At 64.2% G+C, this 25,146-nt stretch overlaps 1 protein-coding gene across 6 annotated transcripts; it reads right to left on the reverse strand.

Moving 5' to 3' along the window:
* Positions 1 to 2,091: 2,091 nt before the first annotated feature.
* On the reverse strand, positions 2,092 to 24,928 carry DHODH (dihydroorotate dehydrogenase (quinone)). 6 transcript variants are annotated; one of them, XM_073308356.1, is made up of 12 exons: positions 24,788 to 24,928; positions 23,458 to 23,670; positions 22,769 to 22,968; positions 22,137 to 22,219; positions 21,200 to 21,387; positions 20,545 to 20,658; positions 19,840 to 19,993; positions 19,605 to 19,764; positions 6,007 to 6,092; positions 3,743 to 3,844; positions 3,271 to 3,345; positions 2,092 to 2,897 (listed from the first exon to the last, which is right to left on the reverse strand). In XM_073308356.1, exons 1-12 carry the CDS (start codon positions 24,803 to 24,805, stop codon positions 2,149 to 2,151), a joined length of 2,142 nt encoding a protein of 713 aa, XP_073164457.1. In that variant the 5' UTR covers positions 24,806 to 24,928; the 3' UTR covers positions 2,092 to 2,148. The 6 variants fall into 6 exon arrangements, with proteins under 6 accessions (XP_073164457.1, XP_073164459.1, XP_073164458.1 ...); XM_073308359.1 differs by lacking the exons at positions 2,092 to 2,897; positions 3,271 to 3,345; positions 3,743 to 3,844; positions 6,007 to 6,092 and adding an exon at positions 18,292 to 19,230 and having other exon boundaries at positions 24,788 to 24,922; XM_073308358.1 differs by lacking the exons at positions 19,605 to 19,764; positions 19,840 to 19,993; positions 20,545 to 20,658; ... (3 more) ...; positions 23,458 to 23,670; positions 24,788 to 24,928 and adding exons at positions 13,783 to 14,044; positions 14,406 to 16,851.
* Between the last annotated feature and the right edge of the window lie 218 nt (positions 24,929 to 25,146).

The raw sequence follows: 25,146 nt of genomic DNA on the forward strand, positions 1-25,146 counted from the left end.
GAGGACTTTAAGACGTGATACACGCTGACCCGGAACAGGAAATGTATCATGTGCTGTAACATCCCGCCCCGCCCCGCGCTGTGCCCGCAGGTTACTGACCCCTGTCTGCCGGTCCCCCGCCCCAAGGTACCGCCCCCCGTGCTGTGCCCCCCCCGGGTACTGACCCCCTGTGCCCTCCCGCCCCCCGAGGGTACCGCCCCCCGTGCTGTGCCCCCCCGATACTGACCCCCCCCGTGCTGTGCCCCCCCCGGGTACTGACCCCCCCGTGCCCCCCCGATACTGACCCCCCCTGTGCTGTGCCCCCCCCAGATACTGACCCCCTGTGCCCTCCCGCCCCCCGAGGGTACCGCCCCCCGTGCTGTGCCCCCCCCCGGAAACTGACCCCCTGTGCCCTCCCGCCCCCCGAGGGTACCGCCCCCCGTGCTGTGCCCCCCCATGCTGTGCCCCCCCCAGATACTGACCCCCTGTGCCCTCCCGCCCCCCGAGGGTACTGCCCCCCGTGCTGTGCCCCCCCGGAAACTGACCCCCTGTGCCCTCCCGCCCCCCGAGGGTACCGCCCCCCGTGCTGTGCCCCCCCCCGATACTGACCCCCCCCGTGCTGTGCCCCCCCCGGGTACTGACCCCCTGTGCCCTCCCGCCCCCCGAGGGTACCGCCCCCCGTGCTGTGCCCCCCCCCGATACTGACTCCCCCCGTGCTGTGCCCCCCCCCGGGTACTGACCCTCCCGTACTGTGCCCCCCGATACTGACCCCCCCCCTGTGCTGTGCCCCCCCCCGGGTACTGACCCCCTTTGCCCTCCCGCCCCCCGAGGGTACCGCCCCCCCGGGTACTGACCCCCTGTGCCCTCCCGCCCCCCGAGGGTACCGCCCCCCCGTGCTGTGCCCCCCCGGGTACTGACCCCCTGTGCCCTCCCGCCCCCCGAGGGTACCGCCCCCCGTGCTGTGCCCCCCCCCGGGTACTGACCCCCTGTGCCCTCCCGCCCCCCGAGGGTACCGCCCCCCGTGCTGTGCCCCCCCCCGGAAACTGACCCTCCCCGTACTGTGCCCCCCCGGAAACTGACCCTGTGTGCCCCCACCCCCGCCACAAGGTACCGCCCCCCGTGCTGTGCCCCCCCCGGAAACTGACCCCCCCCGTGCTGTGCCCCCCCACAGATACTGACCCCCCCGGAAACTGACCCTGTGTGCCCCCACCCCCGCCCCAAGGTACCGCCCCACGTGCTGTGCCCCCCCGGGTACTGACCCCCTGTGCCCTCCCGCCCCCCGAGGGTACCGCCCCCCGTGTTGTGCCCCCCCGTACTGTGCCCTCCCCAATACTGACCCCATCTGTGCTGTGCCCCCCTCGTGCTGTGCCCCTCCCGGAAACTGACCCCCCCCGTGCTGTGCCCCCCCTGCATACTGACCCCCTGTGCCCCCACCCCCGCCCCAGGGTACTGCCCCCCATGCTGTGACCTCCTGCATACTGACCCCGTGTCCCCACCCCCGCCCAAGGGTACCACCCCCCGTGCTGTGCCCCCCCGGGTACTGACCCACCGTGCTGTGCCCCTTGCCTCCCCCAGGGTACCGCTCCCCCATGCTGTGCCCCACAGATACTGGCCCCGTGCTGGGCCCCCCGCCCCCACCCCAGGGTACCGCCCCTGGTGCTGTGCCCTCCTGGTTACTGACCCCCTGTGCTGTGCCCCCCCCGATACCGACCCTCAGTGCTGTGCCCCCCACCCCAGGGTACCGCCCCCCTGTGCTGTGCCTCCCCAGATACTGACCCCCCCGTGCTGTGCCCTCGGATACTGACCCCCTTGCTTCGTGTTTAACTGTAAGGCTCAGGAAGGAGTTTGGGTCAGTGTCAGGGGTCCAGGCCTTGGAGTGCTGGGGGTAGGGACAGATGGACTGCCTAGAAGGGCACAGCCTGACCCTCCCCCTGGCAGCACCCACAGGCGCCAGGGGTTTGCGCCAGGGGGAAGGGAGGGTAGGGAGCGGAGCAAGGGCAGGTGCTTCAAGCCCTGTGTCCTGCCGCAGGCTGGGAGGGGCTGCTGCTGAATGCCCGGGTGCCCAGGGAGCCCCTTTGGAAACTGCTGAACAGAGGAGACATGGGCCCGGTGTGAGGAAAGGGTTTTATTGCTCAGGGCTGTGTCCAGGGGCTGGGGCCCAGCCTGGGTTCAGTGTGCAGCCATGGTCTCCTTGATCCAGTCCAAGACACTGAGCATCTGCACATAGACGCCGTACTTGGCAGCTGAGCAGCTGCGGTCAAAGCTGAGGATCCCGGCCGCGTACCAGGTGTCATCCTCAGGGTCGTGGATGGCAAAGGCGCTGCCGGCGTCCCCGAGGCAGGTGGACTCGAGCAGCTCGCTCATGCCGACGCAGAAGGTGTGGCTGTTCAGCAGTGGCTTCCAGGCGTGTGTCTGGTAATAAGCCTTGCAGCTGCCGCTGTCGGCCACAGGCAGCATGACGTACTTGAGGTGCTTTGGGTGCTCCAGGAGGGTGTTCCAGCCCCAGCCAGAGACAAAGCCCACCCTCCCCACCTTTGCATAGTCCTTCTGGGCCAGGCAAATGGGCATCACGGCCTCTCCAACGGGCACCTTGTGCTTGAGCTTGAGCAGGGCCAGGTCCACAGCCCCCGGGAACTCAGGGTGCAGGACAATGAGCTCGACAGCCCCGGCGGGCGTCTCCTTGCCAAGAAAGAGCCGCAGGGTGGGGGCGATTTCATCCAGCGTGCTGTTCTCACTGTGGCCCAGGTAGAGGTTCCTGCCTGTCGTCAGCAGCCACTGGTCGCTGATGAGCGTGGCCCCCGCCGTGTGGTTGTGGTGGCTCAGCAGCCGGCCCTGCCAGGGGAAGCTGTTCTTGGCTGCCATCATGCCCCCAATGATGCGCTGCACCTGTCTGGCCGGGTTCTTGGGCTTCCCACACACTGCAGAGGGCAGAGACCCAGTGTGAGCCTGCCCCTCGCCCTGCAGAGCACAGGCCCCGCACCTCGCCTGGGAGATGGGAGCTCTGCTCCCCTCCACCCACAAGCCAACAAGCAATCTCCTTCCCAGGCCCTGGGCCGGCCGGGGCCTGGTGCCACCATCCAGGGCGAGGTGTGTCACTGGCAGAGGGAACAGCACCCAGAGGGGTGGCTGCCAGAGGGGCCGTGGCCGCTGCCTCAGTCTGCAGAAGCTCTGCTTCAGGGAACGCAGCCCCATCGTCATTGCAAGGGCATGGGGAGCAATGGGAGAGCAGGGCCCCACCCCTGCCTTGCAAAGAGAACCCTGTGCTCCACTCCACCCCCACCTCCCACTCACCTGGCTCACAAATGGGCAGCTCCTCTCCGGCTGCTTCATTCAACCACATGTGCTGCTGGCTACATCGGTACAGGCCTTGGGGCCAGAAAACCAGAGTCAGTGTCAGCCGTCCCCAGGCAGGGCACACAGGGCTCTGTGCACTTGCCAGCGGGGGGCAGGGCCCCAGGCATGTCCCCCAGGGGTGGGGGCAGGCCCCATGCGTATCCCCTTGGGGGGCCATGTGTATCCCACACGGAAGGAGGGCAGGGCCCCGTGCATATCCCCTCAGAGGGGGCAGAGCCCGGTATGTATCCCCCACAGAGGCGGGGGAACAGGGCCCAAGGTGTATTCCTCCAGGGTTGTGGGAGCAGAGCCCACATGTGTATCCCCCCAGGGATGGGGGAAGGTCCCATGTGTATCCCCTTGGGAGCAGGGGCGGGCCCTGTGCGTATCCCCCGGGGGTGCACTTCTGCCGATTGTGGGCATATCTCACCGTCACCGCGGCTGCGCAGCTGGTAGTAGGGGTCACACTGGTAGCGGGCCAGGTGCTCCACCTTCCCGTGCTCGATCCCCTTGGGCGCCGGGCAGCTCTGGTCTGGGGCACAGAGAGAACCCTTAGTGAAGTGCCCCCTGCTGGTGAGAGACAGTCCCACCCTTGTCCCCCACCGGGCACCCCCTCCCTGCCCAAAGGCACCCAGCCCCCTGCCGGGCACCCCCTCCCTGCCCAAAGGCACCCTGCCCCCAGCCCCCTGCCGGGCACCCCCTCCCTGCCCAAAGGCACCCTGCCCCCAGCCTCCTGCCGGGCACCCCCTCCCTGCCCAAAGGCACCCTGCCCCCAGCCCCCTGCCGGGCACCCCCTCCCTGCCCAAAGGCACCCTGCCCCCAGCCCCTTGCCGGGCACCCCCTCCCTGCCCGAAGGCACCCTGCCCCCAGCCCCTTGCCGGGCACCCCCTCCCTGCCCGAAGGCACCCTGCCCCCAGCCCCTTGCCGGGCACCCCCTCCCTGCCCGAAGGCACCCTGCCCCCAGCCCCCTGCCGGGCACCACCTCCCTGCCCAAAGGCACCCTGCCCCCAGCCCCCTGCCGGGCACCCCCTCCCTGCCCGAAGGCACCCTGCCCCCAGCCCCTTGCCGGGCACCCCCTCCCTGCCCGAAGGCACCCTGCCCCCAGCCCCTTGCCGGGCGCCCCCAGCCCCTTGCCGGGCACCCCCACCCTGCCCGAAGGCACCCTGCCCCCAGCCCCTTGCCGGGCACCCCCTCCCTGCCCAAAGGCACCCTGCCCCCAGCCCCCTGCCGGGCACCCCCTCCCTGCCCAAAGGCACCCTGCCCCCAGCCCCCTGCCGGGCACCCCCTCCCTGCCCAAAGGCACCCTGCCCCCAGCCCCCTGCCGGGCACCCCCTCCCTGCCCGAAGGCACCCTGCCCCCAGCCCCTTGCCGGGCACCCCCTCCCTGCCCGAAGGCACCCTGCCCCCAGCCCCTTGCCGGGCGCCCCCAGCCCCTTGCCGGGCACCCCCACCCTGCCCGAAGGCACCCTGCCCCCAGCCCCTTGCCGGGCACCCCCTCCCTGCCCAAAGGCACCCTGCCCCCAGCCCCCTGCCGGGCACCCCCTCCCTGCCCAAAGGCACCCTGCCCCCAGCCTCCTGCCGGGCACCCCCTCCCTGCCCAAAGGCACCCTGCCCCCAGCCCCCTGCCGGGCACCCCCTCCCTGCCCAAAGGCACCCTGCCCCCAGCCCCCTGCCGGGCACCCCCTCCCTGCCCAAAGGCACCCTGCCCCCAGCCCCCTGCCGGGCACCCCCTCCCTGCCCAAAGGCACCCTGCCCCCAGCCCCCTGCCGGGCACCCCCTCCCTGCCCAAAGGCACCCTGCCCCCAGCCCCCTGCCGGGCACCCCCTCCCTGCCCGAAGGCACCCTGCCCCCAGCCCCTTGCCGGGCACCCCCTCCCTGCCCGAAGGCACCCTGCCCCCAGCCCCTTGCCGGGCGCCCCCAGCCCCTTGCCGGGCACCCCCACCCTGCCCGAAGGCACCCTGCCCCCAGCCCCTTGCCGGGCACCCCCTCCCTGCCCAAAGGCACCCTGCCCCCAGCCCCCTGCCGGGCACCCCCTCCCTGCCCAAAGGCACCCTACCCCCAGCCCCCTGCCGGGCACCCCCTCCCTGCCCAAAGGCACCCTGCCCCCAGCCCCCTGCCGGGCACCCCCTCCCTGCCCAAAGGCACCCTGCCCCCAGCCTCCTGCCGGGCACCCCCTCCCTGCCCAAAGGCACCCTGCCCCCAGCCCCCTGCCGGGCACCCCCTCCCTGCCCAAAGGCACCCTGCCCCCAGCCCCCTGCCGGGCACCCCCTCCCTGCCCGAAGGCACCCTGCCCCCAGCCCCCTGCCGGGCACCCCCTCCCTGCCCAAAGGCACCCTGCCCCCAGCCCCCTGCCGGGCACCCCCTCCCTGCCCAAAGGCACCCTGCCCCCAGCCTCCTGCCGGGCACCCCCTCCCTGCCCAAAGGCACCCTGCCCCCAGCCCCCTGCCGGGCACCCCCTCCCTGCCCAAAGGCACCCTGCCCCCAGCCCCCTGCCGGGCACCCCCTCCCTGCCCAAAGGCACCCTGCCCCCAGCCCCTTGCCGGGCACCCCCTCCCTGCCCGAAGGCACCCTGCCCCCAGCCCCTTGCCGGGCGCCCCCAGCCCCTTGCCGGGCACCCCCACCCTGCCCGAAGGCACCCTGCCCCCAGCCCCTTGCCGGGCACCCCCTCCCTGCCCGATGGCACCCTGCCCCCTACCGTTGCCGAGCTGGACTTCGTTGAGGCTGGTGTGGGTGGAGGCGAGGGCCCCCCAGAGCAGGCTGGCAACCAGCAGCATGGGCATCCTGCAGGGAAAGAAGCCGCCATGAGCAGCGAGCCGACCCCTTGCCCTTCTGGTAGGACACAGGACATTGGAATCTCTGTCTAAGGAGCTGGGCCCTCAGCCCCACGCTCACAGCACTGAGGGCTCTGGGCACTGCTGGGCCAGCCTGGAGCGGTGATGAGCTTCCTCCCAGCAGTGTCGTGTAGGAGCAGCCAGGGAGGCAGGGTCTCAGCAGAAGCCAAGTCCTCTGGCACGGCACTGGGGCCAGGTGGGCTGCAGCCCTGCTGCTGCCATTCCCCTCCGTGCCCTCCCTGTGAACAGGAGCAGGGCACAGGGGTGCTGGGCACAGGCCTGGCAGGCAACGTATCGGAGACGCCCCCTGCTCAACCCTGCCTGTGCCAGGCCAGTCGGCTGGGCCCAGGGCGCACGCACTCACCACATGGTCTTGGCGGGTTCTGCTCAGCCTATGGCTCCTGCTCCAGGTGCAAGGCGCTGGCTGCGAGGGCTCCCTCCTCCTCGCCGCTTTTATCCCAGCCCGCCTGGCCACGGCACCTGCTCTCTGTACAGCCTGACCTTACCAAGGTCAGTGACTTTCCCAGCAGCTGGTGTCTGGCCCGGAGGGGACCCTGGCAGGGAGCTGGGCACTTCTGGATGTCACAGCAAGGGGCGGGGCCTGGGGAGAGTTGGCTGCAGGGCTGCTCTGGGTTCGGCAAGGCCAGACTGGCCCATTGGGCACAGCGCTGGCCTGACACAAGCTGGGGTCAGTGTCCTGTTCCACCACAGATAGGGAGGCCGCTTGCCTGGCATAAAACAGCCAGTCCCCCTCATGGGCGCTCTGGCTCACACCCAAGACTGGGGCAAAACTGGCCATAGCTTTGGCCAGGCTTGGATGGGGACACCACTCCCCCCACCCCAACTCTTAAAGGTGGCACCCGTGTGGCCACCTCGCACACACCACCCTGGGGATGGGCCCTGTCACGGAGTCCCTGGGCGATGCTCTGGAACTGCTCCCCATGAAGCCAGGCAGGACTCTGGGGAAGTCTCCTTTCTGTGAGCAGCCTGTCTGCAGGACACACAGCGCACCCGGCTTCCACCTTCCTGGGTCTGACCTCGGAGCATTCAGCCTCCTCTGCCCCTCCGGGCTGCAAGGATCCTACACCCTTACCCCACCCCCTAGAGACTTAAGAACTGCCTAGGGGAAACTGAGTCACCCCCACACTATTCAGAGGAAACATTAAGAAACAGTCCCACTTCGTCACAGGCTAATGCTATTCCTGGAAGCATCAGCCCAGGAACCTGAGTGACCACCTTAGGAGCCGGGTGCTGGTGGTACAGAGCCCATGGCACTGGGACAGGGGGAGAGCCAGGGGGCCAGTTCCACGGAGCCCTTGGCCCTGGGCAGGGGGAGCCAGGTGCCGATGGCACGGAGCCCAAGGTGCCGGGGGGGAGGAGACGGGTGCCAGTGGCACCGAGCCCTTGGCCCTGGGGGGGGGGGGGAGCCGGAGGCACTGAGCCCTTGGCCCTGGGGGGGAGGGGGGGAAGCCGGGTGCCGGAGGCCCGGGAGCCCTTGGCCCTGGGGGGGGGACATTACTCGAACAGCTGGCGCCCTGGGCCTGCTCCACTGAGGGACGAGGGCAGCCTGGCTTTCTCCTCCTTTTTCTGTGGGAAGTGAAGGACTTCCCCGTTGCCGCCTGGCCCCTTCCCAGGCCTTGTCCCACCCCCGCTTATCCGCCCCTCGGTCTGTAGGGCAGGAACGGGCGGGCGGGGGGGGGAAGCAGAGGGCAGTGTAGGGCAGGGTGCGAGGGGGGGGAGCAGAGGGCAGTGTAGGGCAGGGTGCGGGGGGGGAGCAGAGGGCCGTGTAGGGCAGGGTGCGGGGGGGGAGCAGAGGGCCGTGTAGGGCAGGGTGCGGGGGGGGGGGGAGCAGAGGGCCGTGTAGGGCAGGGTGCAGAGGGCAGTGTAGGGCAGGGTGCGAGGGGGGGAGCAGAGGGCCCAGGGCTGTATATCCTGTGGCACTGGAGGGCTGAACTGGGGTGGGCCAAGGCCTGGGGGATGAGTGTGGGGCAGAGGCTAGTGTAAAGGGTGGAGGTTTGGGGTTGGCAGGTGACACAGGGCAGTTCTGGGGGGGTAGGAAGGAGCCGGGGCAGTGGCAGGGCAGCCTGGGGCAGGGGGGCGGCGGGTGAGGTCCCGGCCCTGGTGGGGCAGCCGGGGGCGGCGGGTGGGGGGCTGATAGGGTTCTCAGAAGAGAACAGGCCATGCTCTGGCGCGCTCGCCCTGGGGCTGGCCGGGGGCCATACAGCCTGGATCCCTGAGCCCTACTTGGCACGATCCTCCAGCCGTGGGGCCCTGGCTGCACACAGGGTCTTCCCCACGCAGCAGGGACCCAGCGGGAACGGCTGCCATGGAGGGCCCTTCCTTCTCCACCCCTTCCCATCCCTCGGGGGGAGTCAAGGGGGGCAGGGGGCTGCCGCACCCCCTGGCTTGACGTGGGTTCTGTTACAGGTTGGTTTGATGGCCCTCAGCACCCCACAGTACACGTTGTTCCAGGCCCCCTGGGGGAGCTTGTCAGCACCCTTCCCTGCCGCGCTCAGACCCACATAAAACCAAAGGGGGGCACACTTCCCAGCCTCACCCGCTTGAGATGCCCCACCCAGAAATTGTGCACTGCTCAAAACATGATCATGCACCCAGCTCCCCCCATTGCACCAATGCCCCCCACTGGTCCCCTCATGCCCAGCTCCCCCCACAGCAACGGCCCCTCCCCCCACAGTGCCAATGGGGCCTGGCTCTCACCCCCCCCCCCGTGCCAATGCCCCCCGCTGGTTGCCTCAACCGTGGACTGCCAGGGAAGAGCCCCCCTACTGAGCACCACCCAGGGTGACCAGCTCTGACTGCTGGGGAGAGCCCCCCTGCTCAGGCCCCTGCAGTAAGTTTTTCGTGCCAGGACTGGGAGCCACTGACCCACAGCCCAAGGCCAGGGTGTTGCAGGCTGGCCTGCTCCCAGGGAACACTGTGTTTCTGCTCCAAGGACTGGGCTGCATCATTAGCATGGGGCTGACCTCTGCCTAGTTCCTCAGCTCAGCCTGGTCAGCGAGTGAGCTGGCTGGGGCAGAGGGGCTCACTGCAGAGGGGGATGGGGGGCCATGGAGGCAAGGGGATTCTGGAGGACAGAGCAAGAGCAAGGGGAAGGCCCCGGAGCAGCACTGAAGCTGGGTGCACGTGCAGCAGCCGTAGCACCTGTGAAGTCAGTGGCAGCAGGAGCTTTGGAGCCGAGGATGGGACCCCAATTCTCCCAGAGAGTTTGAGGACAGCAGGCCCGAGCTAGCTTCCACCGCCTGGCACTTGCAGGCCCAGCACCTATAGAGGGTTGAGGGCTGGAGGCTGCGAGCGGCTTGCCCAAGCAAATTTAAGCAGAGAACTGTGCAAGAGAGAAATCTAGGTTAAGAGCAAGTCTTTAGAAGCCTGCAGGAGCTTTTCTGCTGGAGCCAGGAGGGGAGGCCCAAAGACCTGGGAGCGAGCGTGGGGGGAGACTGGGCAGGGAGTTCAGAAGACAGAAAAGGAGCCTACCAAAAGTCAGGGGTGAGGTCTGTGCAGGAAATGCAGGGGGCCTCAGGCCTGGCACTGGCCCCGCGGCCAGGCACTCGGCCTGATCCCTGGCAGCTCAGCTGGGGACTGTGGGTGGCTGCTGGGCACAAGAACTGCCTCAGAGCATCACTGTGTTCCCCAAACCCTGTCCCAGGTGAGAAGTGGAGATCCCTTCCCCTGGAACAACCTGCCAGGGCTGGCCTCCTGCACCGTGCCCAGGAGAGCAATGGGGCCTGAGGGAGGATCGGGCCATACTCCAAAGTGGAGGGGAGCCCCATCTTGGCAGAATCTGGCTGAGTTTATGAGGTCTCTCAGCTGTGCCCACCTGCATTTCCCCAGGCTTGTGCCCAGCGTGAGCACACAGGCCCCAAGTCACTCCCAGCTGTGCTTTGTCTACACTTGGACCCACTGCTGGGCCCTTAGGACCACCCCAGGGCTCAGCATCCCCCAGCCCCACACTGGGGCACTGCAGCCAGCCCTGACTCCCCGAGGGGACTGCACCAGTTACAAGCCCCCACCCTGCTGGCAGCATCGTCCTGGATTCTTTTTCCCATGTGTCTCCCCCGACACTAGCATGGGAGGACTCTGCCTAGCTGGCGAGCATGGACCAGCGCCCTCGGACAGGGCCAGCTCTCTGGCACGGCCTGCTGCAAGTGTCCCCGGCCCACAGGCATGGCCTGGCTCTTACCAATGCTCTTGGCTGGAAGCTGAAGCTAGACACATTCGGACTGGAACCAAGGTGCATATTCCTACCTGTGAGAGTGATGAACCCTGGGCCAATTCTCCAGCGCTGGCCATTTTTAAACTAAGCTGGGATGTCATTCTAGCTTCACTGCAGGGATTAGCCTGTGACAAAGTGGGACTGTTCTTAATGTTTCCTCCGAATATTGTGGGGGTGCCTTAGTTTCCCCTATGCGGTTCTTAAGTATCTAGGTGGTGGGGTAAGGGTGTAGGATCACTGCAGAGCCCTAGAGGGCATGTCTGAGTTGTCACAGAGTCTCATCCGGGCCATGCTCTGGAACTGCTCCCCATGAAGCCAGGCAGGCCTCTGGTGACATCTGCTCTCTGGGAGCAGCCTGTCTGCAGGACACACAGCTCACACAGCTTCCACCTTCCTGGGCCTAACCTCGGAGCATTCAGCATCCTCTGCCCCTCCGTGCGCTTCCCTCAGCGAGTCCACTCAGGCGGGGTCCTGGGGGAGCCAGAGGGTCCTGCCCCCCAACTCCACAGTCAGACGTGACTCTCAGCCAGCCAGTAAAACAGAGGTTTATTAGATGACAGGAACATGGTCTAAAACAGAGCTTGTAGGTGCAGAGAACGGGACCCCTCAGCTGGGTCCATTTTGGGGGGCAGTGAGCCAGACAACCCCGTCTGCACTTCACTCCATGTCCCAGCCAGCCCCAAACTGAAACTCCCTCCAGCCCCTCCTCCTCTGGGCTTTGTTCCTTTCCCGGGCCAGGAGGTCACCGGATTCCTTTGTTCTCCAACCCTTCAGTTTTCACCTTGCAGGGGGGAAGGGCCCAGGCCATCAGTTGCCAGGAAACAGGGTGTCAGCCATCCTCTGTGTCCAGACTCCTGCACACACCTGCCCTCTAGGGCTCTGCAGTGATTATACACCCTTACCCCACCCCCTAGAGGCTTAAGAGCTGCCTAGGGGAAACTAAGGCACCCCACAATATTCAGAGGAAACATTAAGAACAGTCCCACTTCGTCACATCTCCCCCCTTCGAGATCGAACTGAGTGGGGTCACTTTACCCGGTGACCTGGGGAAGTTCGAAGCCACCGTTTCCATGGATGCCCCAGCATCTCTCCCATTCCTTGGTAGGAGTTACACCAGGCCCTTCCAGTTTCACGCCCTCCTTTAGGTCGGGGGTGGTCGATAGCACTCGCAGGCCGCATGTGGGAAGGTCTATGCAGCCTGTGCCCTTTGGTCACCCCAAAACCCCAGGAGGTCAAACTGGGATTGGGTCTTCTCCCCAACAAGCTGGCCAAACACAGCCACTTGGTTATAGGACTGTTTAACTTTCTTAACAGTTTTCACTTCATCTGAGACCTTCTCAAAGCTATCCACACTGGATCTTTCAACAGGAAAGTCAGTGGAGCCATTCACAACAGAAAATTTCTGGCTGTTAGGAACTGAAACTTTCTTGATTAAATCACTTTCACACCCTTCAGTTGCCCTAAACTGCTTGCAAAGACTCCATGAGGATTCCTTTCCCTAGGGCTTTTCTATGCAACAATTCACCCCTCACAGAAATTCTGCTCTTACCCTCTTCACCTAGGGCTTGCTCTAGAAGAACACTTTCCTGAGCAACAACAAACTCTTTCTGGGTCTCCCTTACATCCAGAATCACCTCTGGCCCATGAGGCGGATTCCTACCCAATCCCATTTCAGGCAAACTGACAGACTTCCTAGATAAAAGGTTAGAAGCATTCTCCTTCCCTTTGCCACACACAAGTTCAGGAATCTTTTCCTTCTTGCTACAGGTTTCCACACCCTCAGTAAGTAACACAATCACATCACCTTCATGCTCTCCTTGTGCCCTGGCTAGGATCTCACTCTGATTAGACATTGTTGCGACACCCTTTCCAACAACACACTAGCAACAGGCAAAATACAAGCAACAGAATTGTCTGGGCTCTGGGATTTTACATAGACACTAACTGGATGTGACCTAGTTACAGGGCCATTCTCCTGAGCAGACACAAACTTAGTACCCTTCCCTTCCTGGGCTTTAGCTGAATCCAGAACAAACTCGGACAACTGCATGACCCTCAACCATCACACGCTGAAAGGCCCCTTCTGTCTGCTCCACACACAAAGAAGAGCCGGACACACTTTCTCCTTTCCCAGACACACAGGTTGGGACCTCTTTCCCCTTGTCCCAGCACACAAGGCTGGTCACAGACAACTGCCTGGAGATCAGGGTAGTTCCCTCCATAGGCAAGTCAATACCCCTGACAGACACAGGCACGTTTCCTTCCCTGTCACACTTCTCCACCCAGCTAACAGGTAAGGTCCAGGGTCACTCCTCTTCCGCTCTCCTCGCCTTCCCACCCTGCTGACTAGACACAGCCATCAGCTCACAAGGCTGCCTGGGCTCATCCAGACTTTCCTTACCAAGCACCTTGCCACTCCCCACAGATCCCCTGCCCTGCCTGTGTCTCCCCCACTCAGCTGGGGTCTCAGCTCCCACTGTGCTCAGCGCTGCCCTTGCTTTTCCCAGTGGGGTAGGCAGCGAGCTCGCTGCTTTCCTCACGGCATCTGAGCCAGCGTGAGCCCCCTCTCTGGTGTGCAAGGGGGGCGGGGAGCATCTCTCAGTCCCACCCAGCCCCAGAGGTCTGGTCACAGGCAGGCAGGCAGCCTGAGCCTAGCCGCTCCTCCCTGCTGCCAGCCAGGTCATCCGCATTTTCACTGACCATTTCCCTCTCCACCGATTGGTTCCCTGGATTCAAATTCAAACCCTCGTCAGTTACAGGAGCAGGGCCTGGATCCTGTCCCAAAGAGACAGTCACCCCACAACAGGGTCTCGCAGCCGATATCCCGGAGAACCCCAACGGCCAGCCAGCCCCACCCCTCCTGGGTCTGCACAGGGATCTGGGCCATAGAGAGGGTGAGGGGCTTCGTCCCTGGGACCCTCACCCAGCCCCTCAGCATCTGGTGAGGCTGCACCCCCCAGGGCCTGACAACAGTTCTCTGTCCCAGGATCTCGCCACCCCAGGAATGTCTCCCCATTGACCATCACCTTCCGCTCCCACGGGGGTCCGAGGGGCCAGAGCCCAGGAAACTCCACACTGTCATATAGGTTGGGGTCAGGAGTGGGAGCCTGTCCATCTCCCCACCCATCTGGCTGACAGAGTCTATGGCCTTGGGACCCAGTAAGGGAGCTAGACACCGGGGCTTTTCCACAGGGTCCCCCTGGTTCAAATCTCCAGCCTGCTCAAAGGCAGTGAGGTGGGCATCCACATCCCCCCCCGCCTTAACCAGGGGCAGCAATTTAGTCTCGAGGTTCCCTGCGGAACTGGCCCCCCTCCCCCACTCACCCCGGGGAGGTCCCCTAGGCCTCTCCGCTCCCCCACCGCCAGTTCATGCTGCTGCTGCTTCTGCAGCTCTTTCTCGGGCTCTCACTGTCTCTCCCGGTCCTCTTGCTCTCTCGGACTCAGCTCCAATCCCGGCCGTCTCCAATCCCCCGATGGGGAACCCGATCGTGAAGACCCCCATCTGGTCCTGGACAGGAGTCTTGGCGATGCCTGGCTCCCACTCCCGCTGCTCCCAGATCCTGCTATAGCCCCATTTGGGGTCAGGAATCTGTTCCTTAGAGCGGGCATCCTCCTCCAGCTGCAGGATGAACTGTGCCTTGGTGAACTTTCCAGTGCTCAACCCTCTCTTTCTGCACAGGGTTACAAAGTCCTTCTTCAGGAGACAGTGACAGACCATCACTCCGCTCTTCCCAAGTTGTTGTGGACTCACAGGCCTGTGTGCTCTCAGCTCCCCACAGTTTCCAGGGAGAACCCCTAGTGTGCCAGCCCTTCTCAAGGTCACCCCCTCTTTGCCAGGGTCGAGCTGCAGACTCCTCTGCCCCTGGGACCACCCGCTGCAATCCCCCGGGGGACCCTGTTACTGCAAAAGTCCTTCTCTCTCGTCACACACTTCCAAGGGTTAACCACCCCCTGAAACCGTCTCTCTCTGAATCTTCAGCACGCCTGGTCCCCATCAATCCCCCTTTGTTTTACTGCTCCTCAGTCACTTACTGCAGGAAGCACTGTCCACAGGGTGCAGTAGATCCCACCGCTTCCACCAGTTGTCACGGAGTCCCTGGGCGATGCTCTGGAACTGCTCCCCATGAAGCCAGGCAGGACTCTGGGGCAGTCTCCTTTCTGAGAGCAGCCTGTCTTCAGGACACAAAGCTCACACTGCTTCCACCTCCCTGGGACTGACCTCGGAGCATTCAGCATCCTCTGCCCCTCTGTGCGCTTCCCACTGCAAGTCCACTCAGGCAGGGCTCCTGGGGAAGCCAGAGGGTCCTGCACCCCAACTTCGCAGTCAGACGTGACTCTCAGCCAGCCAGTAAAACAGAGGTTTATTAGATGACAGGAACATGGTCTAAAACAGAGCTTGCAGGTGCAGAGAACGGGACCCCTCAGCTGGGTCCATTTTGGGGTGCAGTGAGCCAGACAACCACATCTGCCCTTCATTCCATGTCCCAGCCAGCCCCAAACTGAAACTCCCTCCAGCCCCTCCTCCTCTGGGCTTTGTCTCTTTCCCAGGCCAGGTGGTCACCTGATTCCTTTGTTCTCCAACCCTTTAGCTCTCACCTTGCAGGGGGGAAGGGCCCAGGCCATCAGTTGCCAGGAAACAGGGTGTCGGCCATCCTCTGTGTCCAGACTCCTGCACACACTTGCCCTCTAGGGCTCTGCAGTGATTATACACCCTTACCCCACCACCTAGATACTTAAGAACTGCCTAGGGGAAACTGAGGCACCCCACAATATTCGGAGGAAACATTAAGAACAGTCCCACTTCGTCACATAGCCTCAGGCCGGTCTCCAGCCTGTGCTATGCAGGGGCCAGACTCGATGATCACCATGGGCCCTTCCGGCTTGGAATCCATGAACATACCTGACAGTTTCCACACCGCCTGTTTGCGGCTGAAGCAGATGCTACATCCTAGCAGCCTCAGGTCCCAGGCTGGAGAGAACTCACTCAACTGCCCTGGACCTGAGGCCGGGGACCTGCCCTGCTTCAAACACCATGCCCCATAGCTTGGCTGTGGTTCTTAGGGTGAAGGGCAGGCACTGGCCCAGCCTGTTCGGTGGGGGACGCAGGCTTGAGGGGTGGCTGGTCAGAGCTCAGCAGGGGTAGATCCAACTCCTCAGCCTGCTGGCCCCATGCTCTCTGGCCTCCCCGTAACCATGGGGTTGCCCCACAGGCTACAGCATCCAAGCCAGGAGGGGAGTTAGTGATGCCCCTACTGATAGCACTGGAGTAGGCTCCCTATGGTGCCCTTCAGTGGGGTGTCTCCAAAGGAGACAATTGGGATCATTTAGTGCAGTGCATCAGGAGAGAGGGATCCACGTTCACCAGCGAGGCCATGCTAGTAAATTGCAGAACATAAGAACCAGGGGGACAGGCCATGAAATCAAAAGGCAACAAACCACTGACAGGAAAGTTAGCCTGTGGAACTCACTGCCACAAGAAATCTGGGCCCCAGGCTCAGGAGGATTTAAGACAGGATTAGAGGCGTTTGTGGGAGAGAACATCCAGCATTACCTTCAACCAGTCAGAATAAGCCAGGCCGTAAGCCTGCTCCTGGCCTGAGGAATAGGGAGCTGATGGGCTCAGATACCCCCTCCAGGTGCTCCACTGGGACCACACCAGGGCTTCCCCCACCTGTCCCCCACAGCAGCTAGCACCAGCCTGGCCCCAGCAAGGTGCGGTACCAGGCCAGGCTCCCCACAGAGCCCCCAGCAACGGCAGGGGGAGGCAGCGTGAGGTACTGCAGCAGCCAGCACAGCGACACCCCTCTGCACCAGCCCAACAGGGCCTGGAACAAGCCCCTGCCTCCCGCCAGGTCCCCGCTCTCGCAGGGGTCACATCACGGCCAGATGCGGGGGGAGAGGAGGTGGAGCCAGCAGCCTTCCCTGCTCAGAGATCACGGGGGGATGGACACAGGACACCAGCTAGCTGGACCTGGGGGTGCTGACCCTGGACTGATAGACACAGTCGTCCCCCATCAATGGTCTCTGACCTGGCCTGTTGATCTGTCACCCTCCAGCAACAGTGGGGCTGGTCCCTGAAACAGGCTGCGGGCAGCTCCTGCCTGTCTGTCCAGTGAAGCCGTGCACGTCAGTGCGTGGGAGAGGGGGCGATGCCCCATGCCTGCACAGCTGGGTGGGCCGGGGCCAGTGCTGACAGCAGCAGGCTGCCATTAGCTCATGGAGACATTTGCACAGGAGGGTGTGCCCAGGGGCAGATAACAAGCAATGGGGGGGGAAGGGAAGACCCAGCTCATACCAGCCTGGCACCCACTATTAAAACACCCATTGGCACCGGAGCAGAGCCCCCCGGGGCAGAAGAGCCAGGAGGCTGGCCAGTGCCACCCACCCTCCCAGCCACTGCCAGTGCCATCCTGCCCGCACTCTAGGCAGGCCTGGGTGCTACCGGAACTTGACAGGTTCTAGACAGGCCCCAAGACGTCACCCCTACAGGACACTCTGAACGTGCTCCTGGGCAGAGCCCCCTCCCCTCCTGCTGGGACAGCCAAACCCCCCGCCCCTCCCACCAGTGGGGGACAGGTCCGCAGGAGCATTCCCTACCCAGCACAGCCCTACAGCTGCGCCTAGGTGAGAGCTGCAGGAGGCAGGACCAGAGCTGGGGTGAGCAGCCAGCAGGGATCCTCATCTGCCAGCAGAAACCTGAGCTCTTCCCTGGGCAGTGTAGCCTACAGGGCTATCCTGCCTCTCTCTCTTTTCTTATAGGTTTCTTATGGTTTTAATTATTTGTTTAATATAAACCTGTAAGCCTATTATAATAAAAGTAGTTTGGCTGTAATGCAAGGGACCTACAGGCCACATCCTGCATGTTGAGCTAAGGCAAAGTTAGCAAACATAAGTCTAGGACCTTTCACCTAGATAGAAAGAAACAAAATAACTGGGAGAGCAAAAACAACAAATGTAAAAATAATCAAATGTAATTAATATGTACAAACATACCAGCCTGTGGAGTAAGTGTGCCCCAACCTTTCGCTGGGTAAGAAAACTAGGTTTAAAGAGAAAAGAAGGGCTCAACCACCCATGCCTCATAAAGGGGGTAGGCCACCATGCCAAGGAAGTGTCTAGGCCTCTAAGCATCTAAGTGTTTTTTGTACTTGCTTTCTAAATTTTCTAAGCTCCAAGCTTCTTTGTTCTTTGTTTTACTAATCTATTTGTCTGTAAATTCTTAATGTTAAGTTTTAAGTCAGTTAGTCCAACTCTTAACTCTAGCTTCTTCTAAGCTCTGCACCACACACTCAAGAATTAAGAAACCTAAACCTAAACTCTCTTGGCATGCCAGTCTCTTACCACCCAGTTATCAAGAAAAGGTGTAAGTATATGAATCAAAAGCCGGATAGTATATAATACCATATGTATCTTTAAAAGTACTGCATCTGTCATTCTAATTTAACCATTTAATTACCAATTATTATTCCATTTATCTCAAAAAAAGTCAAGACTGTATTTGTCTCAGTATAAGCATCTTGTCATACCCCCAAGGGTCCTTTGCAAACTCTGTACAGCCCGATTCTGAAACAAAAACCCCATTATCTTCTAGTCAGATGAACTGGCAAGCCTATAACCCATATTAGCCAAATTAATCATATAGCCTCCTAAAAATCAGGCAACCGCAAGGCAGCAGGCCCCGCCTGCAGCTGGCAGCAGCTGAGCAGAGCCCAGTCCAGCCCCCAGGCAGCCCCTCAGCCAAGCCACCCTGCTCCAGGCCACAGGCTAGAACTGCTGCTGTGGTACCTGCATGGCCCCATGAGCAGCCAGAGCCAGCCTGGGGGGACTGTAGGGAATCCAGAACCAATGCTCCAGCCCCCAGGGCAGCTGGGGGTGAGAGCCACAAGCCCCCCCCACACACACACAAAAAAAGGGATGCGAGACTGAACGAGCGGCAAGTTTATTGACAGTCCAGTGAGAAGCCAGGCCCAGGCAGGGCTCTTAGCCCTGCCCCAATCTCCTTCAGTTGCAGCCCCCCGCCAGCCAGTCCTGGGGAGCAGCACAGACAGCTATGGCCAGGGAGGCAAAGTCAAAACCAGAGCCCGGGGCAGATGCCAAGCCAGCGCTCAGGCAGGGCCCTGCAGGCCAGCGAGGGCTGGGCTGAGGCAGCAGCATGGAGCAGGGCTGCCAGTGATGCTGCTTGGGGCACTGCCTGACCCAGCTGGCTCCATGAACAGCATGGCCAGGGCTCCATCAGGCTCAAGGCTTTGTGCACCCACATGGGGGGTGGGGAGGAGGCGAGTCCTTCGCAGGCAAATGGCAAAGAGCTTCCCCCTTGGAGAAGGGGAGCAGGGACTTGGCACCACCCCAGTGCCAGCAGCATGCCAGGCCTCGTGAGTCACAGCTTCGTAGGGCAGGGACCCCGACCTGCAGCTGCTCAGGACTGGCAAGGGTCAGCCCAGCCCCACACTGCCAGCACTGCTCAGCAGAGACATCTGGGAGCAGCTCCCCGCCCAGGCCTTGCTTCGGTCCCTCCACGCAGGGCAGCTGGGAGCCTTCTCCACATGCCCAGGGCAGCACCGGTACAAAGACCACGAGCTCCCCATGACCCCATTAGCCCACTCACTGGACAGGGGCTGGGGTCTCTCTACGTCACTCGACCCCTCCCATGTTCTGCACAGGGGATGACTCAGTCCAGAGACTCCTGACTGACTGGCTCACACCTGGGAGGTACCAACCATTGTTCCCAGGGCACTGCAGCTTCTCTAGGCTGGGGCATCCAGGGGCGGTGCAGAGAGCCCTATCCACAGCCCCACACGCCCGTCAGCACCGATGATCCGCTCCAACAGCTTCTGTGACGCTCTGAAACCCCTGCTCCCTAAGCCAAGAACAAACAGCTGTGAGCACTCCCCCGAGGCTCAGTCCGGCACTCCCGCCCCCCAGCCCAGGAACAGGTCCTCCCAAACGAGCTATGCTCTGGCCTCTGTCCTGGGCTAACCCCAGCACAGAGCATAGCTCCGCTTGCAACACAAGCCTGCTGGACCCACGGGTCACAGCTGCCCAGCATCCCAAGGCATGGGGCCTGCAGGACGCTGGCTATGGCAGCAGCCAGCGAGAGCCCTCGGCAGGCCTGGTGCCTGTCGGCCATGAGGCCTTTCAGACCCAGCACCTCCCACACCACTGGGGAGGCAGGCACAGAGCCCACCCCCCCGCACGCAGAACACCGCTGGGAGCAGCCCAGCCCTCACTCACCTCAGCAGCACCTCCAGTTCCCGTTTCACCATGCTCACCACAGGGGGCCCCTGGTAGGTGAGCGCCGTGTACATCTGCACCAGAGAGGCCCCAGCCCGGATCTTTTCCAGCGCGTCCTGCCCGCTGCTCACCCCGCCCACGCCAATGATGGGCACCTTCCCTAGGAGCAAGGGTGGGCATTAGAGGCGGATGGAGCACCTGGCCTGGGGCTGGCGGAGCGGGGGCACTGAGTTACCTTGGGTGAGGGCATACATCTCGCGGACGGTCTGCGTGGAGAGCGCTCGCAGGGGCCGCCCGCTGAGGCCGCCGGGCTCCGCGCGCAGGGTGCCCCGCAGGCTGCTGGGACGGCTGGTGGTGGTGTTGGTGACGACCAGCCCATCCACACCTAGCTGAGACACCGAGGGGACATGATGGCAGCAGAGCTCCAGGCCCCTGCCGCATCTTGTGCCAGCTCGGCCAGCCGCCCTCACAGGGGCGCCAGAGCAAGTGGGGAGCAAGCAGCAGAAGCCTGCTGGCGACCGGCTGCCCGAGCAGCCTAGCACAGCAGCCACCACTGGCATCAGAGCCAGCAGCTCCTGGCGGGGACTGGGGAGGACCTGCCCCTGGGTGCAGCCGGTCAGCAGTGAGACACGGCTCCATCCATCGCCCACCCTCTGGCCAAAGCCATTTGACTGCAGCCTGCTCCGTGCCCCAAGCTGGAGCTCCTGGCTGGGACACCCTCCCCTTGTTCAGCCTGCACTTCTCTTGTCCCAGCCCCTTTTCCCTAGTGACTCCCCCACGCTCCAGGCCCCTGCAGACAGGTACGTCCCCCGCCAGGGCTACCACTTCACCCCTTCCCTGCACTCTCCCCTAAGCCCCCCACTCTGCCCCCTCCCTCGGGCACAGCAAGGCCTGTGCTGGGCAGCAGGCGCCGCCCCAGAGCTACCTGCCCACTACCTACCTCGGTCACCGTGCTGGCTATGTCCTGCTTGTCCTGGGCAGTCAGGTCCGGGGCAATCTTCACCAGCACGGCCGGCTTGCGCTCACACCTCAGGGCATCCCTCTCCTCCAGCACCTGCAGGGACGACACCAGTGCCAGGAGCTGCTGCAGTAAGTGACATGCCAAGGGAGACACCCACGCTGTCCAGAGCCCCCGCCCCCCCGCACTGGTGTGACAAAGGCTCGACAAGCTGGGTGGGGTGGCAAGGTCAGCGCCCAGGGAGGAAATGCAGGGGGTACATCAGAGCAGCACAGAGACGTCTCTGGGGAGCAGGGGAAGAATCCCAAAGGCACAGCCAGAATTGGGGAGGGTAGAGACACAGACAATGCTGCTGCCTAAAGGGAGGAAGGAAGAGCTTGGGATGAATCCCCTCCTCAGGGCCACAGCACAGCCCCCATGCCTTCCAAAGTGAGACGCCCAGCCCCCCACCGAGTCCCAGCTCCCTGCCCATCTGCTGCTCTGCAGAGCCCCCCCCGAAAACAGCTACCTCCAGCTCAGACAAGCGCTGTGCGAAAGGGCTGGCAGCCGGAGCAGCGAGGGGAGCACCCGGCACCGCCATGCTGCACCAAGGAACACCAGGGCAGGTGCCGCAGGCTGGCCTGGGACAGTCACCCACCTTGGCCAGCAACCGGCGCAGCTCAGCTTTGCCCTGCAAATCCCGCAGCCCCGGCGTGTTTGGACTGGACACATTCACCACCAGGTAGTCGGCCAGCGGGCCCAGCGTCCGGACCCCATCCACATAATCTGCCACCGCATCTGCTGAGCCCTTGTTCTTACCCAGGTTTATGCCGAGGGGAATCCCAGCTGGAACACACGTGTGCCACTCAGAGAGGCAGGAGCACCTGCCTCACCACCTGTCCGCGTCCCCAGCCAGGCCACCCCAGAGACGGCAGCACAGCTGCAAGCACATGCCCTGCTAGCTGCTGCTGGACCAACCCCAGAACATGCAGGGCCCAGGCCGGGCACCGGGGACACAGCTGTGCCGGGCCAGGTTTGGGGGAGAGTCCGAACGCAGGCAGCTGCTCTGCACCATGCCAACACCATGGCTAGCTGAGGGTGGCCACGCCGGTGCCAGGCCGATGGCAGAGAATTCCCTGCACTCACCAGGCCCCTCAGCACTGCCCCATCCCTGATGCACGGGGGTCCCAGTGACACCAGTGCCCGCCCCCTGCTGGGGAGCACAGGAATTGCTGTAGCAGGTCACACCCCCACACATCAGGCTAGCCAGGGTCCCCATCTCCCCCCAAAAGCAGGTAGTAATGACCAGAGCTGAAGGCGTGAGACTCTGCGGATGGGCAGTTACGGAGTGGCCTGCTATGAAATAGCAAAGCTCTCCTGAGCCATGGCCTGTTGGCTCACGCTCTGAAGCAGGGGCAGCCATCGCCCTTATGGCCTTCCTTGTTAACCCAACATCAAATCCCCTTCTGAATCCCATCACGCCCTTGGGCTCAGCGATATCTTGTGACAGTGAGTTCCACAGGCTAACAACCGACTGCTATAGCACTCTCCCTTGTAACCTTGTTAAGGATTTTCATGATAGCAAGGAGTTTTACCTTCCGTGAGCTGGAGCTGCACTCCCTGCCGGGCCCGAAGCCTACACTCCACAGCGGCATGTCCATGGCTGTTAAAGCCGTATCTGCGCGGGAACAAGGAGAGGTGTCAGCAAGCAGCACGGAGCTGGGCTGGAATCACTCCCACCAAGGAACAATATGCCAGGAAAGGGAGGCCCTCAGTCTCCTTGTGGGACACAGGGGGCTGCTGGCTGCCAGGCCTGGGGCCACAAGACACTTACCTAGAGGGGAAAGCTGCGGCTCCGAGCCCTCCAGGGCTCTGCCCAGCAAGAGATATAGGATGGCAACAGATACCTCTGCTCACTGCCCAGCCACAACACCCTACCCCCACAGGATATAGGATGGCAACAGATACCTCTGCTCACTGCCCAGCCACAACACCCTACCCCCACAGGTCACCTGCCCCTCCCACCTCACCCACAGCCAAGGCCCACTGGCTTGCCCCACCCTCAGTCTCTTCCCAGCCTCCTCTCTGGCCTTACTCTCTTTTGCTGCAGGTCAATGGAGGTGGGGTAGGGAAAAAATGCCCACCCCCACTGCTCCGGGCAACACCTAGAGGCAAACATGGGATTCCCCTCCCTCCCCCGTGACAGCAGCCTCTAACCCCAGCCTACCTGTTAATGACAGCCTGGTCCTCTGGCAGCCGGAAGACCCGGGGTTTGGGGTTCCCTTCCTGAGGCTGTGGGGTGACACTCCCCACTTCCACGAAGCCAAATCCAAGCTTGGAGAGTCCATCCACGGCTTCCCCGTGCTTGTCAAAGCCAGCGGCCAGGCCCACCGGGTTCCGGAACCTCCGTCCCAGCACACGCACCTCCTGGGAGAGCAAGCGAGGCCCCATGACCCCCCTCACACTGCACAGCGACTGGCCCGGGGCCAGGGCCCAGCTGCGGGCCAGCCATGAGAGCAGCCCAGATAGGTTACTGGGCGGGGGGAGGGGGAGGGAGGTTGACCATCCACAGCCCGAACGAGAAGGTGGGTCCCTCGCTCACTTGGTCTAGCCCAACCTCCAGCAGGCTGCCCCGCACTCAGCAGGGGCAGAGCCCCACAACAGCCAGCCCCCTCCCCCACGGCGACGGGCTCCAGTCCCAAGCCCCCGGGGGTGCAGCTGGCAGAGCAGGGATAGCTCAGCTCCCGGGGACATCACCTTCCCCCAGAGCCACTGGGGCATCCCACCAGCTCTGACATGGGGTAGGTTCTGGGGCCAGGCGCACACCCCACATATCCCACCCGGGGGTGATGGGGCAGCCCCCGGGGGGCTCAGACGGGCAGATAGTGTCCCGCGGAGCCCGTGGGAGGGACGCACCAGCACGGCCGAGTCACGCTGGGCCATGCGGGGCAGGACCCCCAGGCTGAGCAGGCGGATGGCGAGCAGGTGGGCGGTCTCGGGCCCCAGCAGCCGCTGCAGCCCCGGCATCAGGCACTCAGCGTAGAACCGCTCCTCGCCCGCAGCCACCAGGTACGAGGCGCAGAGAAGGCCGCCCCCGCCCAGCACGGCCATGGCCTCCCGGAGTCGCTGCTGCAAGGCAAGAGCTGTCAGTTACCTCCCGCCCCCCGAGTGCTCCCCCCGGCCCCGCCCCACTCCCCTCCCAGAGTGCAGCCCCTGCTCCCCCCCAAAGTGCTCCCCCACAGCCATGGCCTCCCGGAGTCGGAGTCGCTGCTGCAAGGCAAGAGCTGTCAGTTACCTCCCCCCCCCCCCGAGTGCTCCCCCCGGCCCCGCCCCACTCCCCTCCCAGAGTGCAGCTCCTGCTCCCCCCCAAAGTGCCCCCCCTCCCCTCCTCTGCTCCCCCCCAAAGTGCTCCCCCCCAAAGTGCTCCCCCCACTCCCCTCCCAGAGTGCACCCCCTGCTCCCCCCCAAAGTGCTCCCCCTCCCCTCCTCTGCTCCCCCCCCGAGTGCTCCCCCCGGCCCCGCCCCACTCCCCTCCCAGAGTGCTCCCCCCTGCTCCCCCCCAAAGTGCCCCCCCTCCCCTCCTCTGCTCCCCCCCAAAGTGCTCCCCCACAGCCATGGCCTCCCGGAGTCGCTGCTGCAAGGCAAGAGCTGTCAGTTACCTCCCCCCCACCCCCGAGTGCTCCCCCCGGCCCCGCCCCACTCCCCTCCCAGAGTGCAGCCCCTGCTCCCCCCCAAAGTGCTCCCCCTCCCCTCCTCTGCTCCCCCCCCCGAGTGCTCCCCCCGGCCCCGCCCCACTCCCCTCCCAGAGTGCTCCCCCCTGCTCCCCCCCAAAGTGCCCCCCCTCCCCTCCTCTGCTCCCACCCCCGACTGCTCCCCCCGGCCCCGCCCCACTCCCCTCCCAGAGTGCACCCCCCTGCTCCCCCCCAAAGTGCCCCCCTCCCCTCCTCTGCTCCCACCCCCGACTGCTCCCCCCGGCCCCGCCCCACTCCCCTCCCAGAGTGCTCCCCCCTGCTCCCCCCCAAAGTGCCCCCCTCCCCTCCTCTGCTCCCCCCGAGTGCTCCCCCCGGCCCGGCCCCACTCCCCTCCCAGAGTGCAGCCCCTGCTCCCCCCCAAAGTGCCCCCCCTCCCCTCCCACCCCCGACTGCTCCCCCCGGCCCCGCCCCACTCCCCTCCCAGAGTGCACCCCCCTGCTCCCCCCCAAAGTGCCCCCCTCCCCTCCTCTGCTCCCCCCGAGTGCCCCCCTCACCCGCAGCGGCGCCCCCATCCCGCGGGCCGGCCACCCACGGGCCACGCGATCTCCAGCACGTCCGGAACCGGAGCCCTCTGATAGGCTGAGGGCCCAGCCAATGGCGGCCGAGCCCGAGGGCGGGGCCCCGCCTCCACACAGCCTGTGAGCACGCGCGATAGAACCCAGGCGTCCGGGCCCCGCCCCGCCCCCTCCCAGAGCTGGGGCTAGAACCCAGGAGTCCTGCTCCCGCCCCCCGGCTCCCACCCCCACTCCTCTCCAGAGCCGGGACAGAACCCAGGCGTCCGGGCCCCGCCCCCTCCCCCACCAGACCCCGCCCCCTCCCAGAGCCGGGACAGAACCCAGGCGTCCGGGCCCCG

The sequence above is a fragment of the Lepidochelys kempii genome, chromosome 12 (genome assembly GCF_965140265.1).
Source record: "Lepidochelys kempii isolate rLepKem1 chromosome 12, rLepKem1.hap2, whole genome shotgun sequence".
Lineage (NCBI taxonomy): Eukaryota > Metazoa > Chordata > Testudines > Cheloniidae > Lepidochelys > Lepidochelys kempii.

Bases quoted from the DNA above. Each gene is read 5' to 3' on its own strand.
- DHODH (XM_073308356.1), bottom strand. The intron at 22,220-22,768 runs GTAGGCTGGGGT...GTTCCCGCGCAG, and splicing joins GACCAGGCTGTCATTAACAG to ATACGGCTTTAACAGCCATG. The intron at 2,898-3,270 runs GTGAGTGGGAGG...TGCCCTCTGCAG, and splicing joins GCTGCCCATTTGTGAGCCAG to TGTGTGGGAAGCCCAAGAAC.